Below are 25,274 nucleotides of genomic sequence, written 5' to 3' on the forward strand. Positions count from 1 at the left end.
AAGCTTTTCTTGGCAGCCGCTACATGAGTTAGTAAGAGTTTAAAATGAAGAATACGTGCAGAGAACCGACCCCATCAGCCCCACTCACCTCCGCCGGGCCTCCACCACCGCGCATGCGCACGCCACGGGGAGGGCGGTGCTGCCGAGCTGATTGGCATATGAAACAGCCAATCGCTGCGTGAGAGGGGCGGGGCTTGCGCTCACCCTCCAATCGGCTCTCTCCGGGAACGGCGCGGCGGCGCGCGCCAATCCCCTTGGCGGGGGCGCGCGGGCTTTGCCGCGCAGCCAATCAGCGCGGGAGGCGCGGGCTGGCGCGCGCTCGAGGCGGCCAATGACGGGGCCGGGCTCAGGGCGGAGCGCCCTCTACCCCCGGACCCACGTTGGAAACTCTCGGCCGCCACTCGCCGGGCGGGCGGGCGGCGCAGGGCCGCGCCTGTTTGTCGCCTCACGGCCGCGGGAGGTGGTGGCTGCCAGGCACCGCGGGCTCCCAGCGATGCGGGTATGAACCGAGCGGGCCCGCGGGCAGCCAACCGGGGGCAGCGCCGCTGCGCTTGACCAGCTCCCTGCGTCCGGTCCCGGACCAACGAGGCCGCCCCCGGCGCTCCGCCCATTTCCTGCAGAGTGGCGGGCGCTGCAGCCAATCGGAGACCGCGGCGGTGTCAACACCGCGGAGCGCGAGGAGCGGCCGCCCAATGAGAACGGGAGGGCGGGGCTTGGCCGCTGAGGGGGCGCTGGTGAAGGGACGGGACCGCGGAGGGGCCGCGCCGAGTGAGGGGTGACCTGTGAGGGGCCCGGGGACAGCGGCGCGGGGCGCGGCGCTTGCGAGGGGACGGGGCGCGCACGGGGCCGGGGAGGGGGTTATACACTGACCGGAGGCCGCCCCGAGGGCGCAGACGTGGCGATGAGGGGTCCCTGCGGGGGCTGAGCCCTCGGGGCCCGGGCGGCTCCTGAGGATCCTTGGGCCTTGTGGGGGTCCCTCACGGTCCGCGGGGAGATGGAGCCTGACGGCGGGGGGGGGAACCGAGGTTGTCACCGCTTAGGGAGCTCCGAGCGATCGGAAGGAATCGGGTCTGGCTCAGGAAGCGATGCAGAACCTCCCGGGCTGTGTGTCTGCTTTGCACCGAAATCAGCGCCGATATTTCTCAGTTAAAAACACCTCGCAGCTTGTTTTTTTTTTTTTTTTTTATTTTCCCAACCTTTGTGCAGCTACGTGGCCGTATAAGGACCGCGTTTTGCTGTGGGATCGATGGATGACAGCGCTCCCGCAGCGCAGTCACAGCTCACTAATATTTTTTTTTATCGAAAACAGACTTGTAATGAGGTTATGAAACGAGCCTGTGTCACAGCTAAGTCCCACCCATTTGCTGTGCTGCTGAGATAGGCCACCCATGATTCCATCCCGGGGATTGGGGGGTGGCTGATGCAGCCCCAGCCCCAGTGACACTCCCAGCCTCAGCCTGAGCTGATAACCTCCAAGTTTTGCAGGCTTCTGACCTCTAGGAAAAAGAAAAAAAGCCGTGCTTTTATTCTTCTTTTCTTTATCCCAAGAAGCTCTGCCGGAGGGATGTGTGTGTCTGTGATAACTTCCTTCCAATTCTGGCATTTTCAGCCCTACCCAGAGGAGATAGTGAGAAATATTTCTGCTAAAGGCAGGCAGGCTCCAGTGAAACAGGGGAAAATAGGGCAGTTGTCCATTAATCTCCTTCTGGTGAAAACATTTTATTAGAGATATATCTCTCTGTACTTGTAAATAATAAAGCCTTTGAATCTGTAAAACCCATAAGCCCTGGAAAGAGGGATGGTCGTGCTTTGGAGATGTTGTGCATTTTTAAGGCAGCAGGAATTTATTCTTGGGATTATCAGACTACCAAGATGTTATTTCTTAATGTCTCTTGTTGCTCTCCATCCCTGAAATGATCATAAGGTTTTTTCTCAGTGTTAAAACACGGGCTTGAATTCACCAGGGTGTAGAACGTGCTGAAATAAGCCCTGTGTAAGAACTGATGAATTAATTAATGTATTTCAAGGGTTTCCTTAGTGAAAGTATGCAAACTGGAAGGATGTTTTAGTCTCTCTACAGCCAGTCTGTCTTTGAGTGCTGTAAGCCTGTGGCCCAAGTATTCTGTATTTATTTATTTATGATGCTTTCAGTTAACCAGCTGCTGTTTTAACCACTGTGGGATTCCCTTTTGACTCCTCTTTTTTTTTTTTTCTGTTGTTTTATTAATTGGTCAGAGATGTAGCTCAAAGCCATTTCAAAGCTTTCTGATTTCATGTTACATAATAACAATGAAGCAAGTGATCTGTGGAAAAAGTAAGGCAAATATGACACACAGAAATGGCAGAATTGATCGACCCCAGTCTAACTCAGTTGGTCTCAGTTTTGTTATTTTTGGTGAGTGTGTTTCTTCCAGTGAAGGTTCAGATCTTCAATCACATCTAAATACATCAATAACAGGAGATTTCACACCTTGCACATGGTCTGTGGAGCCCCAGATTTAAAGAAAACAATCAATCAGACCCTGACAATGTGGTTTTACCTGGAATGTTTTGCACTCAGACATCCTTTCCACCCCAGTCTGGGTGTGTTATGGATCTCCTGGACTCGTGGGAGGCCCAGCAGGCACAAGGCTGACTGACAGCACCTGTTTGCAGGGGTGGCACAGCACAAGGGAGGGAATATTTGTGGAATATTTGCACTTGCTGGGCTGGTTTGCCTGAAACAACTGTCTCTTCAATTCCAATTCTATTTCTTTACACTATAAAGTAATTTTTTTTCTCTCTGTTTTCAGGGTAATGCCACATTTGGGACTAAGATATGGAAAACTGCGATGTGGTGAATTCTGTACAAGAAACCTCTTCATCCTCTGCAGACTCTGGTGTCAGGAACACCCACAGCTCTGTCTGTAACTTGAATTCTGGCAGGTAATGTGCTGAAGGAATCATTAACAAATACTTTTATTATTTTGGTTCTGCTTAGCTAACATGCCTTCACAGTAATACTGGTATTTAAGTGAAATTTTTATTTCAACATGATGAGAGTCCTAATGGAAATGGAGTTTAAAATTCCCTTCTGGCAGTCTGGCTTGTGTAGAGTATTGTTTGGGCCACTGACACAATAAATAATGGAAGTGTTTTTTCTTGTATTTCACCAGGAGTCCCTCATCCAATCCCAATGGAGTTTCTGGTTACTCAGGGAATACCAGGCCCTCATTAAAGCCTGGCTCTGTTGAGCTGCTTGCCTCCTTTATGCAAGATATCCAGAGCATTGGACATGCTGACTCAGAAATTGTGAGGAACTGTGAGGTATTTGACATTCAAGTTTATATTAAAGGAGTGGTATTAATGTATTTGCTTTGCATTTTGGAAGACAAATCTAAGGATAGAATTCAGCAGCAAGGTCTGTGTTTATTCCTAGAGATGGGACAGATCCTTTTACAATAAATGAACTAATCACCTGTCTGGATTTTACTGCAATTTCATCTTCATGTTTCATAATATTTTATCTTTATATCTCAGTGTTTTATAATGTGGATCTGAGCTTTTTTTTCCCAAAGTTACAATAAAGATAGCAAGGTTTTGAACTAAAATTTAAACCATTAAAATTGTATCACATCAGACTGGTCTGAAGTGATCCTAGAAATTAAAAGGGTTTTTTTTTTCTAAAAATGTTTCTCTTTTGCTTGACCTATTTATATAATCCATTTGTAAAGATGTGTAGGTAATTAGTTTGTTTCCAGGTTTAAACCAACACAAAAATAACGATGTGGTTTCAATGAACTCATTCTCCCAAACACTTTTTTGAACGCTTTTTATCCTTTTGTATTTTAAATTTTATCATTATTTTTAGTCATCATAAGGAACATCAGTTTTCCATACCATGGGCTTGTTCTTGCAGATTTTTTGAGCTTCCTGGCTGGGATCCATCCAAGTGTGTGTTGACAGATGCTTAATTTGGGTTCTCTTTAACACCTCCAGGAACAGAATATTGATGTCTGTGTCCCGTGTCCTGTGCTTCAAGCACCAGGCTCCATCAACATGAGCATAAAAGGGTTTTTAAACATTAGATTTTGCCATGTTTCAGGAGCGCTTTATATTTGATTTTTTAAAAAATTATTTCTTAGTTTCTATGAGATAATTAATTATGCATCATGGCCTTTAGCTGGATTGCTGAGGGGAGGAGTTTCTTTCTGAAGTGGCTGGACAGAAGGGTGTTTAATTCTCAATTTTAGAATTGCCTATAATTAATGGAACTGGAATCAACCTTTCCAGAATTTGACTGTTCTTTGCTGGCAGCTCTTTTCCTGCTTTTAGTTTCCATTGATTGGCATGGTGGGGGCTGAATGTGGGGTGGGCAACACCCACAGCACCCAAGGATAGGATTGCACAACTATTTGTAGCCAGAGAAAAAAGGTAAGAGGTGCAATATTCCTGTGCTTTAATTATTTTACTTTGTGATTTAATAGACAAGGTGGCTACAGCTCCTGAGACTGGTAGAAAAACAATGCCAGGAACAAATAAATGCCCAGCAAGAGCAGTTCCACCATCAAATCCAAGTAAGTAATGACTGTTCATGGAACTAGATAAAGCTGAATGATTTTTTTTTCTCCCTCCAACCCCACACTCCTCCAAAACAATGCAGAGAGGCAGTTAATGGAAGTGGAATGGAACTGTTTAGAGGATGCCTATTTGAGACAGCCTTGGCTAATTAACAAAGTAACTGTTAGGAACCATTTCAGGAGTGATTTGTGGATTATTTGTTTTCAATTGTTTTGTTTTCACAAACAGTTGGTTCAGAATGCTTACATGATAATGGGATTTTGTAGGTACAAGGTTTTTATTAACTGTTAGACTGTATAATTTCTAATTTTGAGACAATATAGCTTTCTTTTAATTAAAAAAATGTTATACAACTTATCATCCTCTCATCCAGAGAGTATATAGCCCAGGAAAACAGTCACTATAATAGCTGAACACCTATTTCACCTTCAGCTGAACAGTTTCCTTTCTAAGAATGAAAAATAACCCCTATGAAGGTTCATGTATTTGCTGAACCCTATTTAGAACAGAAGAAATGTGTAGGTATATATAACAGACAGTAATTCTATAAATATATAATGCTTAATATCTTCATCATTTTGGTTGCTGTTTTTCCCTTCCCTTTCCTGATGCCCTCCACACTAGTAGTAACCAACAGTTCCTGAACTGAATTTCCAAGAGGTACTGTCCTTTTCTCCTGTTTCTCCTGCCTCACCTCCCCACCTCTCCCCTCCCTCCCATCTCGTTATTTTCATGTTTTCTTACCCTTCCTCTTCCTCTTACTGTAGTGGTTTGATTCACTCGTTGCTGATCATAGTCTTTACTAATCCATTGTGTTGGCTTTGTTGGTTTTTTGTTTTTTTTTTTTTTTTTTTTTTTTTTTTTTTTAATAGGAAAGGCTACCTCTGGAAGAGCTGAGGGTGTGGTGTCAGCAGGGACTTGCTCACTGCATGGGTTGCCACACTAAATACAAAATGAACAGTTCTAACTGAGTTGTGTGAATGCATTAAATAAAATGGAGCTATTCCAATCTTACACTGGTGTGCCAGTGAGCTAGTGAAAACACTGAAACACAGGCAACTCAACACATTCTAGTCAGAGGAATAAAAAGACACAAAAAATTAATAAGAATAATTTAGTTTTTGTGGTAGAAAAGCAAGGTGGTGCATCAGCACTGACATGGCTCTGAGATAAGGTTTTCTCCATACTGGGTTTCAAGACCAGCTGTGCTTATAAAAATCTCCATCCATGTGAGAAAAGGGATAAAAAGACCTTGAGTTCCTTTTGGAATCAGTGTGGTCAGCCCTTGCCTTATGTGATCTATACAATAAAAGATAACTGTGCCAGGGACAAGCTGTCACCAGCTATGGATCATCCCAAGATCAGACTTTCTCAGAGATTTTAAAAAGAAAATTACAATCCCAAAACTGTAGAAAGTACATCTTATTTTTCCCATTTTTCCCCATCTCTTGCAGTTATTTGTGACTATGCAAAAAGAAGTAAAAAATGCAATTTAATTGGAAGAGGAGCCTTTCACTTTTTTCTTGCACTGGGTATTAATGACAAAGATTAAATGTCAGCAGTGAATCTGATCTTTCCCCCCACTCCAGTTCTGTTCTTTCCCTTCTGTTCTCCCTTCCCTACCTTCCTGACAGTTGGGTCACAGAATTAAAATACAAATGATTGCTGCACTCATGATGGAAATCATTAGCAGAACACAAAACTTTGTAGTGGGAGGAAACTTCATCCCAAGTTTTTTTGTTTGTTATTTTTTGGCAGAGAAAGGCTGAATTGAAATTCATTTGTTTGTTTTATTGCAAGTTAATCAAAACTCTGAGGCTTGATCCTGACTAGCACTACATGTAGGTTCCTCTGAAATTAAGTCTTCTTTTTTATTTCTTACTTTGAGAGAATAAATCATTTTTGTTCAATTTGTGCTCTCCAGTTGCTATTCACATGTGAGTAATGTACTGTAGTTCTGTGAAAAAACATGAGTTCCGTGCTCTTAAAATTATTGCAACTTTTTTTCTTCTTTCTTTCCTGAGGGAATTAGTTTGAAATATGTTCTTGAAAACAATTCTATGCTCTGTCTTGTCATGTGCAAGAGTTGTGTGCTCCTGCAGTTCAGTGATCTCAATAGAACTCTGCAGAAGTGCTGGCCACAGGCACAAATGTGAAATCTCTTCACAGCCCTTGGCAAAAGCATAAATTATTTCTCAGAGCTGTTTCAGTATTCCAGTGCACAACTGCAAAACTTTAAAAAAAATTATCTAATATACTGAAATAGATGTTGTCAGACATTGTAGACTAAAGAGTAAGTGACCTGTTAAATCTAGTTATGGGTTTGCTCCACTCCATCAGACACCAAAACAATCAAAAGGTAGAACTTTGTACCATATGAAAAAGTATCTAAATTGGGTTTTTTAAAGTCGAGTTTTATGCAATAATCTTGCAGAGGTACATTATTCCTATTCTCATAATCGAGTAATGGTTAATACTTCCATTAAAGCATCCTTGCAATCTTTAAAAATGTATATCCAAGTGAAAAAGGGTTTCAAACCCAAGTTTAGCCAAACAGCTGGATAGTTTGTATTTCTTTAACTGGTTGGTAGGTAACTACAGTTCTGAGGGCAATTAGTGGATACATTCATGCATGTTTTTTACATGAATAAATGACTACTGAGACTCGTAACTCACTGCATGGAATTAAGGATTGTTCCCATGGACATTTGACTGTTATGGACAGTATGTATTGATCTACTTTATGCATGAGAGTGTCTGCTCATGAAAACTTGGAGTTGTATGGAATAAATACTCTAAATCTCCCACTAATAACATGAATGGAAGGTGTATCAAAATCGGGATGTGATTTGTGGCAGGATCTCATGGGAATTGTGCCTTTTCCCCCTTGTGCAGCTGATTCAGGATGAGATAAAGCAGCTGGTGAGGTTTCAGAGCAGCACCTGGGGCACCGGCAGGAGCCGGGCTGTGCCCGCCCAGCTCACCGACACCTTTCCCTCCCTCCCGAGCCCCATGGGGATGAGCTCGGAGGCTTTTGAGGAGCAGGAGAGCCTCGTGAGCCAGCTGAGATCCAGCGAAGGGGAAAGCCAGCCCGAGGCCGGCGAGGCGCCGCAGGAATGTGCGGGCAGCGAGGCCTCGATGATCAGCGGCTACGGCTCCCTGTCCGCCTCCGAGCTGAGCCCTGCCCAGCCCCGCCGGGGCACGGACTGCACCGAGCAAACCGCCCTCGGGACAGGGCTGCGGGCTGATGCAGGCAGCGCCCAAAATCAAAGAGAACTTTTAGCAAAAAAACCCGAGGAAAATCCTTCATCGGGAAGGAGCGATGTTTTAGCTTTTCCCGCTGCATCGGAACATGAAGCTGATGAAGATCATCAGTGTGGAAAAAAAGCCAGGTAAGTGATAAACTTTCCAAATATGTTCATTAAAAAGCAGTAATTTGAACGTAAAGATGATGAGGATCATCAGTGGGGGGAAAAAAACCCGGGTAAATGATAAGCTTTCCAAATATGTTAATTTATTATGGGCAACCCCCATTCAATAAAAGCTAGTGGTCACTGGGAACGTGTCTGAGTTGAATGGAACCTCTTGATGTTCTGCTGCTTGATAGATAAATTTATTTATAAATAAATTTATTTATGTAGCCTGAAGTTTCTGAATGATGCAGGTCTGCATCTCCAGTGTTTAGTTGTTGTAGATATGTTTAAGGGAAATACCTTAAGGTGTGTGTTTTTTACCCTCCAGTAAATCTTTGACATCATGGGCACAAAAGTTGAAACAAACCCAACCAAAAAGAGTAACTGCAGATCAAGTGTGTGTGAACTCTATGCAAGAAAATGAGAGAATGAAGAGATTGCCACTTGAGAATGTAAGTCTCTTTTTATTTCATTATGTTTTTCTAATGCTATTCTTGTAACTGGTATTTTTTCAGAGTTACAGCATGTTCTCATTCAGCATATACTTTCATATTTTAAGTTCCCATTCATATATTTAAAATTTGTGTGGGCAAAGTTTACTTCTTGTATCATTCCATACATAGCACAGAGCTATTTTGGTTTATTTTATTTATTATTTAATTTTTGTCTTCACATCTCCCTGAGTGGCACATGTTCTCTCCTTGTAGAGATAATGGCCACACTCTCAGCTGAGGCTTCGGGTCATGGTAATTTATTATGCCCTGTAATTTTTGAAGTATCTTTGATTTCAGCTGGTGATGCCTCTCCTGGCACACAATATTCTTTGTGTGTTAAGGTATTAACCACTTTGCTCAGGACAAAAACACAGGCACATGTCTTAGGAAATATCAGTTTCATTATGTGGCTCAGCTCATTTCTACTTTTTGCTGTGATTATCCTCAATATAAATCCTGTAGGTTTGGATCATGCAGTATAATTGTATTTAATCTCTTTGCTTAAAAAGACTAATAACATTTATGTGCAATTTTTAAAAATTATACCCTTGCTTTTTTTTTTCCTTGCCTTGTGATTTTTCCTTCTGAATTTGTTTTTCCATTGTAATTTTAGACAAACCTTGCTGATGCTGCTTTGCCACCATACACTTTTTACCTCAATCAACCCAAGGAAACTCCAAGTTCCATAGTGTCAGAAGCTTCAGGTATAGTTAATTTCTTGTACTTAAATTCCCTTTCTTTTGAATTCTCATTTTTAAAACTCCTACTGGAATGCATCTCCCATAAATTCAGGGAGGTGAGGAGGATTTAAGCCTTGACAAGCTTTTGCTACAGCATTAATTCTGCTTCTTGCTCCTGTTTTCAAACTGATGGCAGCTCCTGTGTGTCACTGCTGGCAGATGTAGGACATGCAGCAGTTGGGAGGGGTTTTTTTCCAAATTTCTCAGCATTTCAAAGCTGAACTTGGTGTCTAAAACTGTTTCATAATGGAATTACTGTTAATATCATGGTACAGTAATTACAGGAGTTCATTGTAATAGAGGCAGAATTCCTGTAAGGCAAGGGCATGATTCTTTAATTGCGTGAATAGACAAGAAAAAAATAATGCAGTTTGTAATCTGGTGATTCTTTAATTTTGGGGGGAGGGTTGCTTTTTTTTGTGTTTTGTTTTGGTAAGATTTGGCTTTGTTGTTTTGGGGGTGTATGTGAGGGGTGGTTGTTGGTGGGTTTGGGGATTGTGGTTTTTTTTGTTGTTTTTTTTTTTTTAATCAAAGCCAGACAACTAATTCACATATTTTGATCATAACAGGGTGGATTCATTTCAGTAACAAACAGGGGCACAGAGATTCAGCCCTGCAAACTGTGTATAATTATTGCTTCTTCACAAGCCACTGAGAGAGGGACACATTTAAGAAATTGAAGTGGGATTGAGGCTGTGTCTGTTCCTCTTGTGCCATCCCTCTTAGCCCTGGTAGTTTGTCTTTTTGCATGCTACAGAGTGCTGCACAAACTGAAGAGTTTGTAATATCAGGTGGCTGGCTGGGATTATTCCTTGGGTGGTACCAGTTTTAAATGCTACACTGGAATCATTAGAGATTTAACTTTGTGGTAAATGAGGATTTACCCCTTGAACTCCAAATCTGTGGGTTTTAACTGATTTATAGCTTTTGTTGCTGGTGCTGTGTGATGTGAGACTGATAATGTTGCCTGTGCTTTGCATTGAGATGTTTGTAACTCCTGGCCTGTAACAATTGCTCTAATGACATCCTTGCAAATAACTAATACAGCATTCTTGCTACTGACAAAAATAACATTTTACTAATGGATTTTGGATTCCTGATCTATAGCTGTGAGCTTGAAATCTGTAATTTTAATTTTCTCTTGGTATTTTTTCTTATCAGGACTTTCATACTGGAAATTAGATGAAAGGGAGATGTATCACACTTTACCAGAGAATTTCAGAAGTGAGTTGCCTGGTGTTTTCTCCACAAAAGTATCACCAGTTCAGGTAAACTTTGTACATGTTTAAAAGTTTTCATGTAGTTGCTTTTAGTCTTTGCTGTTTGCCTGTGATGGAGAGAACCAGCCCTGCAGAAGTTCCATCCTCTGTGAGAATTCTTTTGTTATCTCAGTCTCTCCTACCCTGGCTCTTCATTATTCCTTCATGTACCCCACTAACTTCACTTGGAGTTTACTGACCTTTTGTCATTCAAAAGAAACTGTGTATAGGAGATGAGAAGTGACTAACTAATATGTTAAAGGTGTGTGTGCCTTGTTGGAAACCCTTTTTTAGCTGTGTGCATTGAATAAAGCTGTTCTGAGCTGCTTTATTAGCTAAACCCACCCCAGACCTTGCTTATCTCTACTGGGGGTGGAGGATTGTGTTCAGAGAAAGTAATGGAGCGATTTTGCCTGTTGAAGTTGTCTTCTGATGAGAGGAAGTTGTCATCACTGAAGGATATTTATCATAAAAGACAAAGGGAAAACAAGCAGATGGCAGACCAGAGTTTTATGCCTCCTTCCCAGCCAAGTCACCCACCAGAGGTAACATTCATTTCTTTACTTCACCTGTCACTTGAGGATGGATTGGGCTGGTTTCACATGGCTTGGCCCCTGCTGCCACCTCCAGTGTCGTGCTGGAACAGCACTTGGAGGGATGGAGCAGCTTGGGAAAGGATCCAGCTTGAAAGAACCTCTGAGCAGAGCAGCACCTTTGCTGCACAACCTTGAGGATGCTGCAGGGACAGATCTGCTGCAGCTGCTGAGCTGCACGTGGAGCTGCAGTGGCAGGGTTTTCCCAGGGCTTCCCACAGGACAGGTTCATTCCACCCATGAAACAGGACAGGCACAGGTTGTGGAAATGATTTCTTTATTGTATCTATTTCTTTATACATCTCTCAGCCCTGCAGATAACCCAGTAATGGTGGCTGCTGTGTGACTGTGTTGTTTAGCGTGGTTGATGAAGTGCTTTTGTAACTCTGCAAAGTTATTGTTTCGACACATAAACAGGCATCATAGTCCTTCAGGTTGCATGACTGGAATTTCAGAGGTTTTCTAGAAAGTTACAGATCTTGGATATGTTCTTTATTAATGGAAACTTAGAAACTCCAAGTTGCAATTGTTGGGAATGTGTATTTGTCATTTCAGTGTCACAAATGCCTTAATTTTATTCGTTGCTTCCAAATGATTGTAATAATTAATTCAGTATAATACCTGCAGTATGTTATATGGTTTACTGATGCCTTTAGATCAATTTTGTTCTTGTAAATGGAGTTAAATCACAGTTTTTTCAGCAATGTAACTTATTTCCTAGATCTTGACATTGGACCCAACCCTGCATATGAAACCAGGCCAGCAGAACCAGGGATGCTGTTTTTTCAATTCTCCTGAAGTCTCTACTCCCTTTTCTCCAGACTCCATGGCAGAGCCTGGATTTCCCAGTCATTGTGACACAGACTCTTTTTCACAGACAAGTCATTCATCTCAGTTAGATGATTCTCCAACACACCCTGCCAGCAGCAGAGCTGTGCACTTGGACCTGTGGAGAAATCACCCGTTCCAGAGTGAAAACAGGGCCGGCTCTCCCTTCCCAGTGGGATACAGGGATGCTGACAATGAAAATTCAGTCAACACTGAGGAGGAAGAGACACTGACTTTAACTCCATCCTCTGTTACTCAGTGTGCTGACAGCAGTTTGCCAGATTACAGCCTTTCAGTGGCATCTGTTGAAGATCCTGTGGTAATGTCAAAGTAAGTAATTTTTTCTTTTTTATAAAGTCCAAAGTTTGGTACTTTTATGAAAGGAATGAAACAATAATAGTAAATCAAATAAAATATTTGAGTTCTCTTTATACATAAAAATAAAAATACATCCTTCCCTCACAGGCTGTGTGAGGGAGTTAATTTAGGCAGAGAATTTCAGAGTTCTGGGGGGGGAGGTTATTTTCCTCTCTTGAATCAAATGCAGAGAAGCACAGAATTTACTGTGCTTAGGAAAAAATAAATATCCTCCATTCACTGTTGAAGCTCTGATTTGCACATGGACAAGCAGACAAGGCATTTATTCCATGTATGAGGGCTTGTAAAAAAGTAAAGCTTTATATTGTGTTTGTACCCATTATTTATATATAATAATCATAATATCTACCTCTATTAATGTGAAGAATTGTCTGCCTTAGATGACAAAGCTGTCTCTGCTTTAGCTTGAGTGCAAGCAGAGTTTTGTAAGAGACATTTATATGCTGGGTTCATTATGTGCAAATGGAACCAGCAGTGCATGGTCCTGTGGATGGCTGGAATTTTTTTTTTAATTCTTATATTGAAAATAGGATTAGGCAGAACCTGAGGGAGAAACACGCTCGACACATCGCTGATCTGCGAGCTTACTATGACTCTGAGATACAGAGCTTGAGACAGCAGCTGGAGTCAAGCCATAGAACTGCTGCATCTGAGGACCTGAAGAAAATCAATCAAAGCCTTGCTGACAGGTACTGTTTGTCCCCCTTGTCTTGCTCTTTATATTTTAAAGACTGAGTATCCTTGTTTGGAATGTCTTGAGCAGTTTATGTCCCTCTTCAGTTCTGAAGATGCACCTATGATACTAATACTTCCCTGTTACATATAAATTTTGCATTGTTTAATGTAGTTGCTAAGTTGTGGCTTCCCCATTCTCTGGTTATGGGGTTGGACAGGGCTCTGAGCTGCCTCATCTCGTGGAGGATGTCCCTGCTCATGGCAGAGGGGTTGAGCTTGAAGGTCCCTTCCAACTCAAACTATTCCACATTTCTGTTTAGATCAGTTCACTATTGTTAGGCCGTAAATGTGGTGTTTGGACCTCAGTTCTTGTTTGACCTGTTTTTTTTCTGGAGCCAGTACAAGCTTTCCTCAGGAGTGGCTGGCAGGTCGAGGTACTCCTGAGCAATTTGTAATGGAATGATTTGTGTTGGAAGGTTGTGAACATCATCCTCCTGCACCTTCCATGTCACAGCCACAGGTGGTACAGGACAGTCCCGAGTTCATTGGTGGCTTTACCCTGCAGTCTGTGTGCCCCAGCTGTGCATTCCATTATCTACAACTGGAGTGTTTGCTGTACAGAGAATATTGATGTGATTTCTGTAACATTATTGCTTATTAAACCACATACTGCAAATTTAGACAGCTGAAACACTGCACAGACTTTGTGTGTTCTCAGTTTCCTTCTCACCCCAGGCCACCTTCTGAGCAGAGACACTGCAGGGGCTGAAAAATGTGGGAGGAAATCACAGGCTGGCACCAAAATTCATGGGGAAGCTTGAGGAAGGAAAAAAGACTATAAAATGTAGATTTATTATTTGAAATTTTCAAGAGATTGCAGTAATCTCTATGTTCTGAACAGGTGTGACCAGTTAGATGCAGCTCTGAATGAAGCAAGTGCTCGCATAAAAGCCCTTGAAAATAAGAATAATCTGCTAGAAAAGCAAGTGGTAAGTATATGTTCTTAAATCAAGTTGCTTTTTAAGTAAAAGGGTAGGATTCTCTACTTGAATCATCACCACTTTTGCTCATGAACTTTTTTCCAGGTCAGCAGGGATCAAACAAAATCTAAGAGTGAAACACTGTGATGTGTTTATCACGTTTCTCTTTAAATTTTCTTAAATTGTTTATTTTGTTTTAATTACTTTCTTATTAGAGCTGTGATAAAAGAAATCTCACTTATGCTGGGGCAAAAACATTCTCTTTAGGTGTATTTGCAGTTTTTCCAGCTAGGCCAGGCCTGTTTGTTTGTGCATAAATTAATGCATAGCTGGATTTATTAGTCAAAATCCAGGACACTCTCTCATGAAAGTTGAATTGTCATCAGATTTAGACACCTGCAGAGACTAATTCCACCTTTTTTAGACATTTTTCCATGCTGGGAAGTAAGTCAATCAGATGGATTGGAGGCCTCACCTCTAGCTATTATAATCCTAAAAAATAAATACATTTTTGATGGGTTTAGTCTTCATTTTCATAATTTAGTCTTCATGTTTTGTTCTCTCCAAGTCAAAGAAATGAGCAAAAATCTCGTTTAGTTCACGTACAGGTGTACCCTTGTTTTCTGTGCAGGTGATTTTAAGATAATTCATTAAACTGAACTAAATAATCTACCAGGGAATAAGAATGTTTTAAACATTCTAAAGGATGTTTTCTGTCCTCCAGGCAGATTGGAGAGAGCGTTTTTACACCGTCAGTGACAATTCCAAAGTGCTGCAGGAGCGGCTCGAGGAAATGCGCACGACCCACAAGGAGAAGGACAACACCATCAGCCGCCTGAAATCCAGGCTCAAGGAGCTGGAGGAGGCTTTTGAGAAGGCTTACAAGTTATCTGACAATAAAAACACGAGGCTCCAGGAAGAAAACAGAATGTTTCAAAATGTGAGTTAGAAAATGGATGGATAGTGTTGGCAGGGGGGTGACAACAAGTCTTGGGTGTGAAAAATACTCTGAGTTTATGACTGGAAAACCTTTAAGAAAACAGAAATTCCTCAGCTGACTCCTTACTAGGCTGGGTGTTGGGGGGTCACTGTGGACGTAAAAGTTATTTTAAAACAATTATTTGAGACAGCAAGTGTGTACTTGATGTGGTAACCCTTGCAATAGTCCATCTAGGACTCCATTACTCTAAGTTGAAGATATTACATTAAATTATTATAGAAAGTAATTTTTCCTCTCTTCAGCTTGTTGAAGATGGACTAAACTTTTCATTCCTCATGCCAAAACTGTTCATTGTGTATGGTTTTAGACTGAATCAAAGGAATTGTTCCTCAGATCCTTCAGGAAAAGCTTTGTGGAATGTTTAAATGGGCTGGCAGAATGGGTATTAGCTGGAAGAGCTACTTCACGCTTTAACTTCTTTTTTACAATTGAAATTTCAAAAGACAAAGTCACTTTTAAAGGAATTTTACCTGCTCATTCATTCAGTTTCTTTAGAGACAAATAATTTGAAAATTAAAAATACATCCTGTAAGTAGCTCTGTCTCCTCTTGTCCTGTCTCTAACTTTTTGTTCCAATTAGAAGATGATAAGAAGAACTTAACCAATACTATTAAAGTACATTTTGTATCCCCTGTAGTGCCTCTGCATGTGTTAGCCAAGCTGTTGAGATGATTTTACTGCAGCCAACAAAACTGTTAATTGACTGTGGTCTCACTGTGGGTTGGTGTTCTTTTGTTTTGTTTTAGCTTTTAGGAGAATACGAGTCCCTTGGAAAAGAACATGAAAGAGTAAAGGTAGGCACACAGTGGATAATTAAAAACCCAAACATGCAAACTTTGTGATAATATTCCATGGAATTAGCTGAATTAACTTAAATATTTTGAAAAAGCTCAAACAGAAAGTTCCATATTTATCTTTACTGATAACTTCCTCCTCAGAGTCCTGGAGGGAAAAGGGAGGAAACTGGAATCTGTTATTTTCCAGACACAGACAGCAAAAATACTGCAAAGTCAAAGAAATTTAATGGAGCCTTTGAAATAGGAAGGTGTAATTGATGTGTTGTTTTCAAGACTGATGTGGAGTTACTTGGGTTTTATTTAATGCACTTCTGTAGGTTCTGGGCTTTTTACATTTTTCTTTATGTCCTTGTAGGATACATTAAATACAACTGAAAACAAATTGCTTGATGCAAACACGGAGATTTCTGACTTGAAAAGGTAACTGTGAAACTTACTGTTATTTTAACAATATGAAATACAAACTGTGGCCTAAACATCTACACCCAGAGTGTGAGGGCTGTAGATCTTTCAAGTTTAATTACATTTTATGAAGCATTTCATGTTGCTTCATGCTATTGGTACAAACTAAAAATCTCATTAATTTAGGATATGTATTTTTTCCTACTTCTCTGCTTCCAAAGTCACCTGGTCCTGTCTTTCTGGCCAGATTACCTGATTTATTTAACTTAAATACATATTTATATCCATATTTAGATAGAGATGCATAGACAGAAATGTAGCAGTTGCTCTTGTTCTCCTGCTTCATCCAGAATATCTGAATTTAAATGAGCAAAACCTTTTAAGAAATATGATATTTCTTTTATGCCATTTAAATCATCTCATAATGCATCTTTTTAAAGGACAATTTTAAAACTTGAAGCTCAGCTCAAGCAGGTGGAACATGAAAATGCACTGAAACTTCGCCATATAAGTGAAAATCGTTTAGGAACCTCTTGTGCCAAGTAAGTGAAGATCCAAACATGAAAACAATGAAACAATGTGTTTCGGAATAGCTTTTAACATGTTTTGGCTAAAAATGGATCAAGATGAGGTCAGTCTGTGGCCTGAGCTGGATTAAAGACGTGACGTAATCCAGAGATTGGATGTGCCAAGAAATTATTAAACCCAAATAAATTCTCTGGCTGGTGTATCTCTGACTTGGCAAACTGTCCCTACTCTTCCTAAATGAGTGTTTGTGAGGTCTCAGCTGAATTCCCAGACTCCACAAAGATCTTGGGAATACAATCTGATAGTCCAGTTAGACATTGGAGGTTTCCTTTGTGTGTCATTGGTTTGAAAGGCTGATTCCTGCTTAGTTGGGTTCTAAATATGGTTTGTACAGGTATCCTGAGAGTGGAGTGGAAATTGAGTTAGAATGAACACTCTGGTATTAATATAATAAAGGGACAGATTTCTGTTTACAGCTCTTTTAATATTTATGAACCAGATCCCTCAACAATGATGAGAAAAAAGAAGGCCTGGACATGGCAGACCATGTCCATCAGGGAGGGAGGGATGGAAGAGCCAATATGGATTTAGGAGTTAATCTGTCCCTGACTGATCCCAGGGGCTCAAGGAAAGCCTCATTCCAATTGAATGCCCAGCAGGATAGATTTACACAATAGTGCCTATAGTCCATAGCTTGGGTAAACAGAACCCTTTTTCCTAATTATCTGCTTTCCTGTGTATGGAAATCAGATTTTTCTTTTGATATCTCAAGATAACGATATACTAATTGAATCTTATCAGTTGATATGTATCACTCTCAGGTCATCAATGCTGGCTTTTTCTTGTTTTTTAGTTTTTTATTTTTTATTTTTCTAATAATGGTTGTCCAAAGGAAAGCTGGGATCAGATGCTCTGAACTACTGCAGTAATCTCCACCAAATGTTTTCATTTAATTAGTTGAGATGTACTTGCAAACCCAAACCTGGGTCTGAGTAAGCAGCATTAAATTACAGGAGGATCTTTGTGGAGCTCTGCATTCTAAACATATTGTGTAATTTAGACTGAAACATCAACATATGTTTTTTTTTTTTTTCCCAAATATTCTATTTTTACTTTACAAACATGTTTTAAAATGCAGATATTTTTTTCCACAGTATTTACAAATTTATTGTATGTCTGTTTCTGTTTACTGGAATAAATCACAGGTTCTTCTTAAAAACAAAACAGAAACAAACAAACTCCAAAGCCTTTCATAATTTTGAAGCTTTTTATTCTCACAGCAAGTTGGGAACTCCTGATGTCAGCAGGCGAAAGTGGTTGATACCAGGAGCTGAATATTCCATCTTCACTGGGCAGCCTTTGGAGGGCCAGGAAAGCCCCAAAGACAACAGGCTGGAAGAAAGCTATATTCCTTCTAGGTGAGTTGGCTTCTGAAATCCGAACTAAACTAAAATATGAACTAAATTTCTCCGTGTTTTTGTTTATTCTGTTCATGTTTGGGTATATGAAATAAAATAAAAAACTTGGTCTTCTTTTTTTTCCTTCTACCACCTCACGTTCTTTAAGGCACCATTCTCCTCCTGAGAAAGACTCCTCACAGGAAGATTCTTCAACAAACACAATAGAAAAGAAAGAAAATGAGATGTCAGAAGCACCAATTATAAAAGCCTTTAAAGAACTTGAAGAAGGAAAAATATTTAAAGATGGGGGTACACAGACAGAAAAAGAAGATTCACCAGCTAGTAACTCTTATTTTTATACTCCTGAATGCGTCTTCACTGGCTTTCCTTTGTTTGCATGTCTTTTGGCTTTGGTATTCTCAGCATTCAAGTCCTCCAGGCTTCAGTGATGGGATAAAAACAGTTTTAGCATCCAAACTTGTGGGGTTCTCCAGGAAAATTCCAAGTTAGATATTTAAGGGATTTGTTTAGAATAGGGGGAAGGCAGAGGTTGTTATTAGGTCTCAAGCTGAAGACTAGTTAATGCCCCTTTTTCTAAGAATATCTCAATATTTATAAACAGTTAATGGAGCCCTAACAAAGCTCTGGCTGCTGTACATCCAGTTTAGTTTCCATGGTGTTTTATGGGAATGGAATTGAGGAAGTGGGACTGCCCTGAGCTGTTTTAACAATGCTGATGTAGAGAAAATGCTGAGTCTTTCTTAAAAGCTCATATTCTGGGGCTCAGGGAGGTCCTTCAGCCTTTCCCAAAAGATGCTTCTGTCCTGATTTCCACTGTTTCTCTGTTTTAAACAGTGTTACTCAGCATCATTTCTCCCTCACACACTGCAAAGATCCATTTTTCAGGATTTAAACTGTCTGTTCCACGAGTAAGGAGAGAGACTTGAACAAAACAGCACAAATACGTTGATGTGAGGGAGAAACAAAGCTCAGTTCAGGGGAATATTTGTGAGTTCTTGTGTTGAAAAAAGATTGATTAACACAACAACTTTTTCTTTTAATTAGAGCCATCAGCTCGACGTCAGACTGTTGGGTTTGTTGAAGCCTCTTTGGTTGCAAACCGATCTCCAGAGAAAGGGAAGGAGCAGCACAGACCCAAACGGTTCAGCTCCCCCTCTGGCCAGAGGTCATCGTCCCTTCCTCCTGCAAACAGGAAATCCAACACTCCCAGTCAGTGCTTTTCTCAGCTTTGCTTTGTTTTTGCTCAAAAAGTAGAATCAAATCATGAAAGGCTGTTCTAGAAGGTGGAAAAATAGGGACAGGATTTCTGCATTGTTCTGAAAAAAAACCTCATGTCTGTAATCACAGAATATGTGAGAGTTCTAAGTTTATTTTCATTTTTCCATGTTGTGATGCACTTCTCTTCTAATTTAGATAAACATGTAGACAGCTTTGAAGAGCATTCTTTTAAGCTGTAGGCACATGAGTGGGAGGTACTGCACTGGGGAGTTTGAGGTAGATAAACATACTTTGTCTTTTGCAGCAAGAAGAGAGATAATGTTGGCACCAGTGTCTGTGACATACAGCCCAAAAAGATCCCCAAAAGAAAACCTCTCTCCTGGATTTAGCCATTTGCTCAGCAGAAATGAAAACACAGTGACAAGGTACGAGTCTGGTGAATACAGTTGTGTTCTGATAATTTTTAGAGCAGCAGGATGTTTATCCAGGCTTAATGCTGCTGTTTCTTGTTCATTAAATGTCCCTGAAAATGAGTTAGTTGTGAAGATTTCTGAATATGAAGCTAAGTTGTGCTTTTTAAAATCTGGCAAGGAAAATCTAGAATTATTGAACAGGTTTTAGAAGACTTACAGTCTCAAAAAAAAAAAAAAAAAAAAAAAAAAAAAAAAAAAAAAAAAAAAAAAAAAAAAAAAAAAATTATTCAACCAAAAGGTGAAAAAGTAGAAAATAATGTATTGCTTGATACGTGACTTCTAACAAGTAATTGCTGTGTGTTTTCTGCTCTGTAGGTTTGATATACTTCTAGATGACCTGGAAACTGGTGCTACTTCTACTTTACAGCACAATAATCCAAGGAAAAGGCTCCAGTTTCACTCACTAGATGATGGAGAAGGTAATCCGTCAAAGTGGAGGGAAACTGTTCTTTATTTTTGTACCACAATTCTTTCCACAGTGGTAGTAGCTGCTTAACTAGAAACTGACTCTTTATTCTCTGAAGTCCAACTTTTAAAAATCCTCTAAATCTTGCCTTATTCCTGTAGACAGAGAAATCCTGTTCATGCAGTATTTTATTTTTATGTGTGTGTGCACAGACACAGGGGAACAAGAAAAAATAATTAAATTGGGAAAGAAAGGCAATACATTTCCTTGTGCGTAACTCAGTTACCCAATGCATATCTTAGTGAGGTCTATATTAAGATGTACACAAAGTCATACTAATAAAATTCTATTACTAAACATTGCATTGTGGACAGCAAAGAGTAGCTAATAAAAACCAGTTGTTTCAGATTTTTTGAAATGATTGAGCTTTTCTCACTTCTGTAATCCTTGCCACAATGTTCTGCTTTTTGGTTTTATTCATGCTCTTATTTAGACTGGTGTTTGCATGACAACCAGTCAGCTTGGTGATATTTAGAAATGTACCAGTAAAAGTAATTCCTAATTAGTACAACACAGGAATCTGGTTGCTATCAAAAAAATATGCTGTGTTTCAAAGATCACTTGAAAGATGACCCATGCAAATGTTTTGCATTCCTTTGGGGAGCTGTTCAAGGCAAGTGACTGAGGCTTTGCTTGTCCCTCTCCTTGGTTCATGCACTGCCAAAACCACACTGCTTGTGCTGCCATTAGTTTCTTTTTCTGTCCTGTGTGACAATTTCCCAGATAATTACAAAACAAATTTTAAAAAATCCCTGTTCTGTTGATAGGAAGGCAGCATTCAGGTGTCAGACACAGCTCCTGCACTGAATCTGTCAGTAATGGAATGAAGAAATCAGCAGCTTGGGAGGAGAGGAGCCAGAGACATGAGGCAGTGCAATCACCTTGTGAGGAAGACTTCAAGTTCACAGCAAGGATCACAACCCTGGCTGAAACTGAGAGGCTTTTTGATGAGCTGACTCACGAAAAGCAACAGGCAAAGATTATTTTTGTTTTCAAGTTGTGACAAATTGTTGTAAGAGAGGTGATGGATGGAGCCATTTATCTGTGGCTGAAATTCATCCACAACTTTGGTGTCACATCAGGAATGTGCCATTATCCTTCCCTTCTCTACTTGCACTCCTTCCCTGTCCTTAAATTCATTAAAGGAGAGGCACTGTAACCCAAACACAGTGTGGGTGGGGGTTGGCACAGTGTTATGGTGTTAAAGAACAAAACTCTGCTTGGATCTGTAATCCATACACCTCACCTCTCTTTCTGTAAGAGGAGTTAGGAAGGCTCATATTGGCTCTTGAAACTAATTTACAGCTGAAGTGTTTTGTTATTAGATTGAGGCTGCACTGAGCCGAATCCCTTGTTCTGGTGGAAGAATGACCTTGCAAGCAAGACTAAATCAGGTGAAAAAGCTTCTGTCTATTACTGTTCTCTTTTTTTCTTCCACAGTTGGAAATACATAATGTAGAGGCAAGATCCTCTGGGTAGTAAGTGTGATTACTGTGGGAATTTTTATATTGGTTTTTTTTGGGTTTTATGTTATGCTTTTTTTTATTGTTTAATATCTTCTATTTTTTTGTACATGGGATGCATTTTGCCAAATTACTGCAAGAAGAGTCTGTTCTTGTGCTAACACTGAGAGGGAGATAAAGGCAGTGCATTAACAAAATGCAGTGACAATGAAATAGATCCCTGAAGCTGCAGAGAGGAGAAATTGAAAAGTTTAGTTGTTGTTTGGTTGGGTTTTGTCTCCTTGAAAGTACCAAGAAGAAAGTAAGAAGGTAAAAATAACTGATTTAGGTGGAATACAGGGAAGTGCTTTCTGTGGAAAGCTCTGCAGACTCTTTTAATAAAAACAAGTCTCAAAGTTGTCTTTTAGAGGTCTCTGCAAAGCCTTCAACATTTCCCAAATTGTAATCCCAGGGTGTGTTATCAATTTGAAATTAAAAGTGCATTCCAATAAATCAATACAGCCACTTACTACAGTGATCAGCTGTTTCCTAAATCTGCCTCCCTAATTATCAGCCTGTCCTAATTCTTGTCAGGTTTCTCTCATGGAGTTTTGTAAGTCACATATTAAAAAAGCCAACAAATACATAAAAATAACATGACAAGCTTGTAGGCCTGGCTCTGGTTTTTGGGTGATAACAATGCTCCTGAGGCCTCAAAAAGAATACCAGGAATATAGGAATGCTACCAGATTCTTAATTTTAGTTGGATTTTATGATCTATTATTAATGCTTTTTGTTCTTTCTTTCAACTCTTTCTTTTAGGAAGCCCTGGAAGATCGTTTGGAAAGAATTAATAGAGATTTGGGGTTAATACGAATGACTCTGAAAAGATTTCATGTTTTAAGAACCTCTGCAAATCTTTGACAGTTCCCTCTTGACTGCAAATATACCTTTTTTTTTTTTTGCACTAATGTATAACGATGCACTCAGTAAATGCAAATTGTTTTGTATTTTTATAAACCCTGAAAAGTAGTTTTGCAACCATGTTACCCTTTACAAACAGCAATATTTTGTACTTCAAACAGCCACCTCTATTTTAAACGTATTTTTGTTACACCTGAGAAATCAATGTTTATCCTGTATTGTAATATTTTTAGAAATATTAATTATTTTTAAATAGTGATATTCAATTTATAATAAGAAACTAAAAGGCAGCTTGTTTTCAGGAAAAAAAATGGTAGTGTTACCCTTTTTGCACTTGGTTTTCCTCCACCATTTTATAAATATTTATGGTTGTGATGTAAATATTAGCCAAGAGGAGATTTTGGACTTTAATACAAAAAGCAACATGAATTTACCTGTGTTAAAGAGAACGTCTGTTCTGTGGTAAACCCTTTTAATTTAAACCTTTAACAAGGATGTTTCTCTTTGTGGCAGAACTGTGAGCAATACTTGCACTATGGCTGGCTGGGGCAGGAAAAAATCCTTCTCTGCTTTACCTGATGTGTCCCAGCAGTCACAGTGAGGGGTGTTTTGATACTGTGAGTTCAGCAGCCTCCTGTCTCCCAGTGAAGAGCTCAGCTCCAGCTGACACTCCAGGACTGGAACTCCTCACCTGAAGTTGCTGGTTCCATGTGCCAGACTGGGTTTTGTGCCAGTTGTTCTGTTCGTGTACATTTCATGTATTTGTGAACATAAAATTTTTTTTTTTCTTGGTGGGGAAAAAAAAAAATACATATTTGCCAGTTGACATGTTGTTGCATTACTGTCCAACGTTGATATTTTGGTTTGTATTTTAATATTAAATAAAAGTTTTAATTAGATTCTTTCCTCCTGCCCAAGTACAGTAATAGGCTCTGGGATATTACATCAGCGATAATGTAGGTTTTAATCATATTGTGTGTTTCAAATTCTGTCCTTGTTCAAGATGTTTAGCCACCAATGATGTGATTACAGGGCCAGAATAGCTGTCATAAAGGAAGCTTGAGAAGGTCTGATTCTAAAATTAGAGTGCTGTGGTTTAAGATACTTGATGAAGGACTGTCCAACCCAGGCATGGTCTTTTCGAAAACTCTGTAGTTTTTGCAACCCCTTCTGCCCTGGGGGTACTTGCAGTGCAAGATTAGAGCTGGGGAGAAGTCAAAGATGGGAGTTTCACATTTTCCCCTTTACTCTAAAATGCAGAAATTGCATTTCTGAATGCTTGGAGAGGACTTGCTCCAATGTATTTCCAGTCTCCACAAAGAGATGTACAATTCTGATGGCATTCCATGTTCTCACTGGTAATTTTTACTTAGAAGGGGTGCAGGGGGAAAAAAAAGAATCTTTACTTCCCTGCTTAGCTCTATTCAGCTGCAGTTTCCCCACTATTTTGTTATTTAATAGGTACAATTTTAAAGCATTCTTCAGAAATACCAGGCAGCCAGCGGGATTTTTCCAAGGAATCCATCACAGGAGAATTTCATGAGTCCAGTAATGGTCTTGTTTTCTTTCATCAGTGCTACAGCAAAACCAGAGAATTTTCCTGACAGACATTAGAGGCAAGTAGGTAAATCAGCTCAGCTCTTTCACTGCCTCTCCTTCTAACCTCCCTTCATCTCCACTCCATTCTCTCCAGCACTATTCATATTCATGGACTCTTTTTTATTACATCCAGAAAACTGAATTGCGTGAGTCAGAATTTATTTTTTAATCAAAAGTTCCTCCTCCATCTGTTGGAACTCTATAGGCTATTTCTGTTCTATTTTAACACCGAAAGGGGGTAGAAGTGTTGCTTTTAGTAAACTTTCAGGCCAACCTTCTCAAATATCTGCGTGACCTGTTCAGTGTGGTGCCTTTGGCCTGATTCATCAGAGGGGCAGAGGCTCTGCAGTTCCAGATTAAATCAGTGGGAGGCCTGAATGCTCAGTGCTCCTGAAAATCAGACCCGAAGCACCAAAAACTGGGACAGGGGGAGCGTTTACTGTGGGAGCCAGGGCTGTGCTGGCCCTGCCCTTTGCTGGACATTGTCCTTTTGCTTTTAATCCCCTTCCAGCTTCTGATTAACACGAGAAAACCGCCTTGTTCTCTCTGCGAGGACACATAAGGATTGCTGGATAACCAGAGAAGCTTTTGTGGAGGACTTTAATCATCTTCCTCTTGTGTTCTCGACACCTCCCAGCTATGTTGGCATTTATCACCTTTCCAGATCTACAAGGTCCTGCCTGGAGCCTCAGGCTCTCCTCTGCCCTTGCAAGACACTCCTGTGCATAGTTTTCTCTATGATAATAAACATTTCCACTCCTCCAGCTCTGAGATTTAAATTAAATTTCTGTTTGTTCACATCTCTAGAAAATAAATAACAGAAGTAGCATTGATAGGTTTAGGCATAAGCTGTAACGTGGACTACAACTCAGTGTGGCAATGCAGGGAGCAGTGACAAAACAACCCGCGAGTATTTTGCCTTTGCAGAGAGGGAAAAAGGAGCGCCGGGATGGTGCAGCCTGAATGAAAAAAAAAAATGAAAAACAACCGCAGGAAATTCACGGCGGTTTAAAAGGCCACGGTAAATTTCATCGCGGGGTCTTTTTTTCTGAGCTTTCTGAATAAAACGATGGCTGAACTTTTG

At 40.3% G+C, this 25,274-nt stretch overlaps 1 protein-coding gene across 3 annotated transcripts; it reads left to right on the forward strand.

Annotated features, from left to right (window-relative positions):
* Positions 1-622: 622 nt before the first annotated feature.
* Positions 623-23,447, forward strand: MPHOSPH9 (M-phase phosphoprotein 9). Of its 3 annotated transcripts, none has more exons than XM_083874071.1 (24): positions 623-782; positions 2,793-2,925; positions 3,156-3,306; positions 4,467-4,556; positions 7,456-7,952; positions 8,302-8,425; positions 9,081-9,171; positions 10,369-10,475; positions 10,889-11,011; positions 11,781-12,217; positions 12,796-12,954; positions 13,842-13,929; positions 14,645-14,860; positions 15,667-15,714; positions 16,073-16,137; positions 16,560-16,661; positions 17,928-18,065; positions 18,214-18,389; positions 19,113-19,277; positions 19,591-19,711; positions 20,075-20,178; positions 20,993-21,198; positions 21,551-21,619; positions 22,490-23,447. In XM_083874071.1, the coding sequence occupies exons 2-24, from the start codon at positions 2,819-2,821 to the stop codon at positions 22,589-22,591; spliced, it is 3,486 nt and encodes a 1,161-aa protein (XP_083730197.1). In that variant the 5' UTR covers positions 623-782; positions 2,793-2,818; the 3' UTR covers positions 22,592-23,447. The 3 variants fall into 3 exon arrangements, with proteins under 3 accessions (XP_083730197.1, XP_083730198.1, XP_083730199.1); XM_083874072.1 differs by having other exon boundaries at positions 623-775; XM_083874073.1 differs by having other exon boundaries at positions 623-768.
* The last annotated feature ends 1,827 nt before the right edge of the window (positions 23,448-25,274 follow it).

This window comes from Zosterops lateralis (genome assembly GCF_965231275.1).
Source record: "Zosterops lateralis genome assembly, chromosome: 17".
Classification (NCBI taxonomy): Eukaryota; Metazoa; Chordata; class Aves; order Passeriformes; family Zosteropidae; genus Zosterops; species Zosterops lateralis.

Bases quoted from the DNA above. Each gene is read 5' to 3' on its own strand.
- MPHOSPH9 (XM_083874071.1), top strand. From the start codon at position 2,819: ATGGAAAACTGCGATGTGGTGAATTCTGTACAAGAAACCTCTTCATCC. The intron at 19,278-19,590 runs GTCAGTGCTTTT...TGTCTTTTGCAG, and splicing joins CAGGAAATCCAACACTCCCA to CAAGAAGAGAGATAATGTTG. The intron at 19,712-20,074 runs GTACGAGTCTGG...TCTGCTCTGTAG, and splicing joins AATGAAAACACAGTGACAAG to GTTTGATATACTTCTAGATG.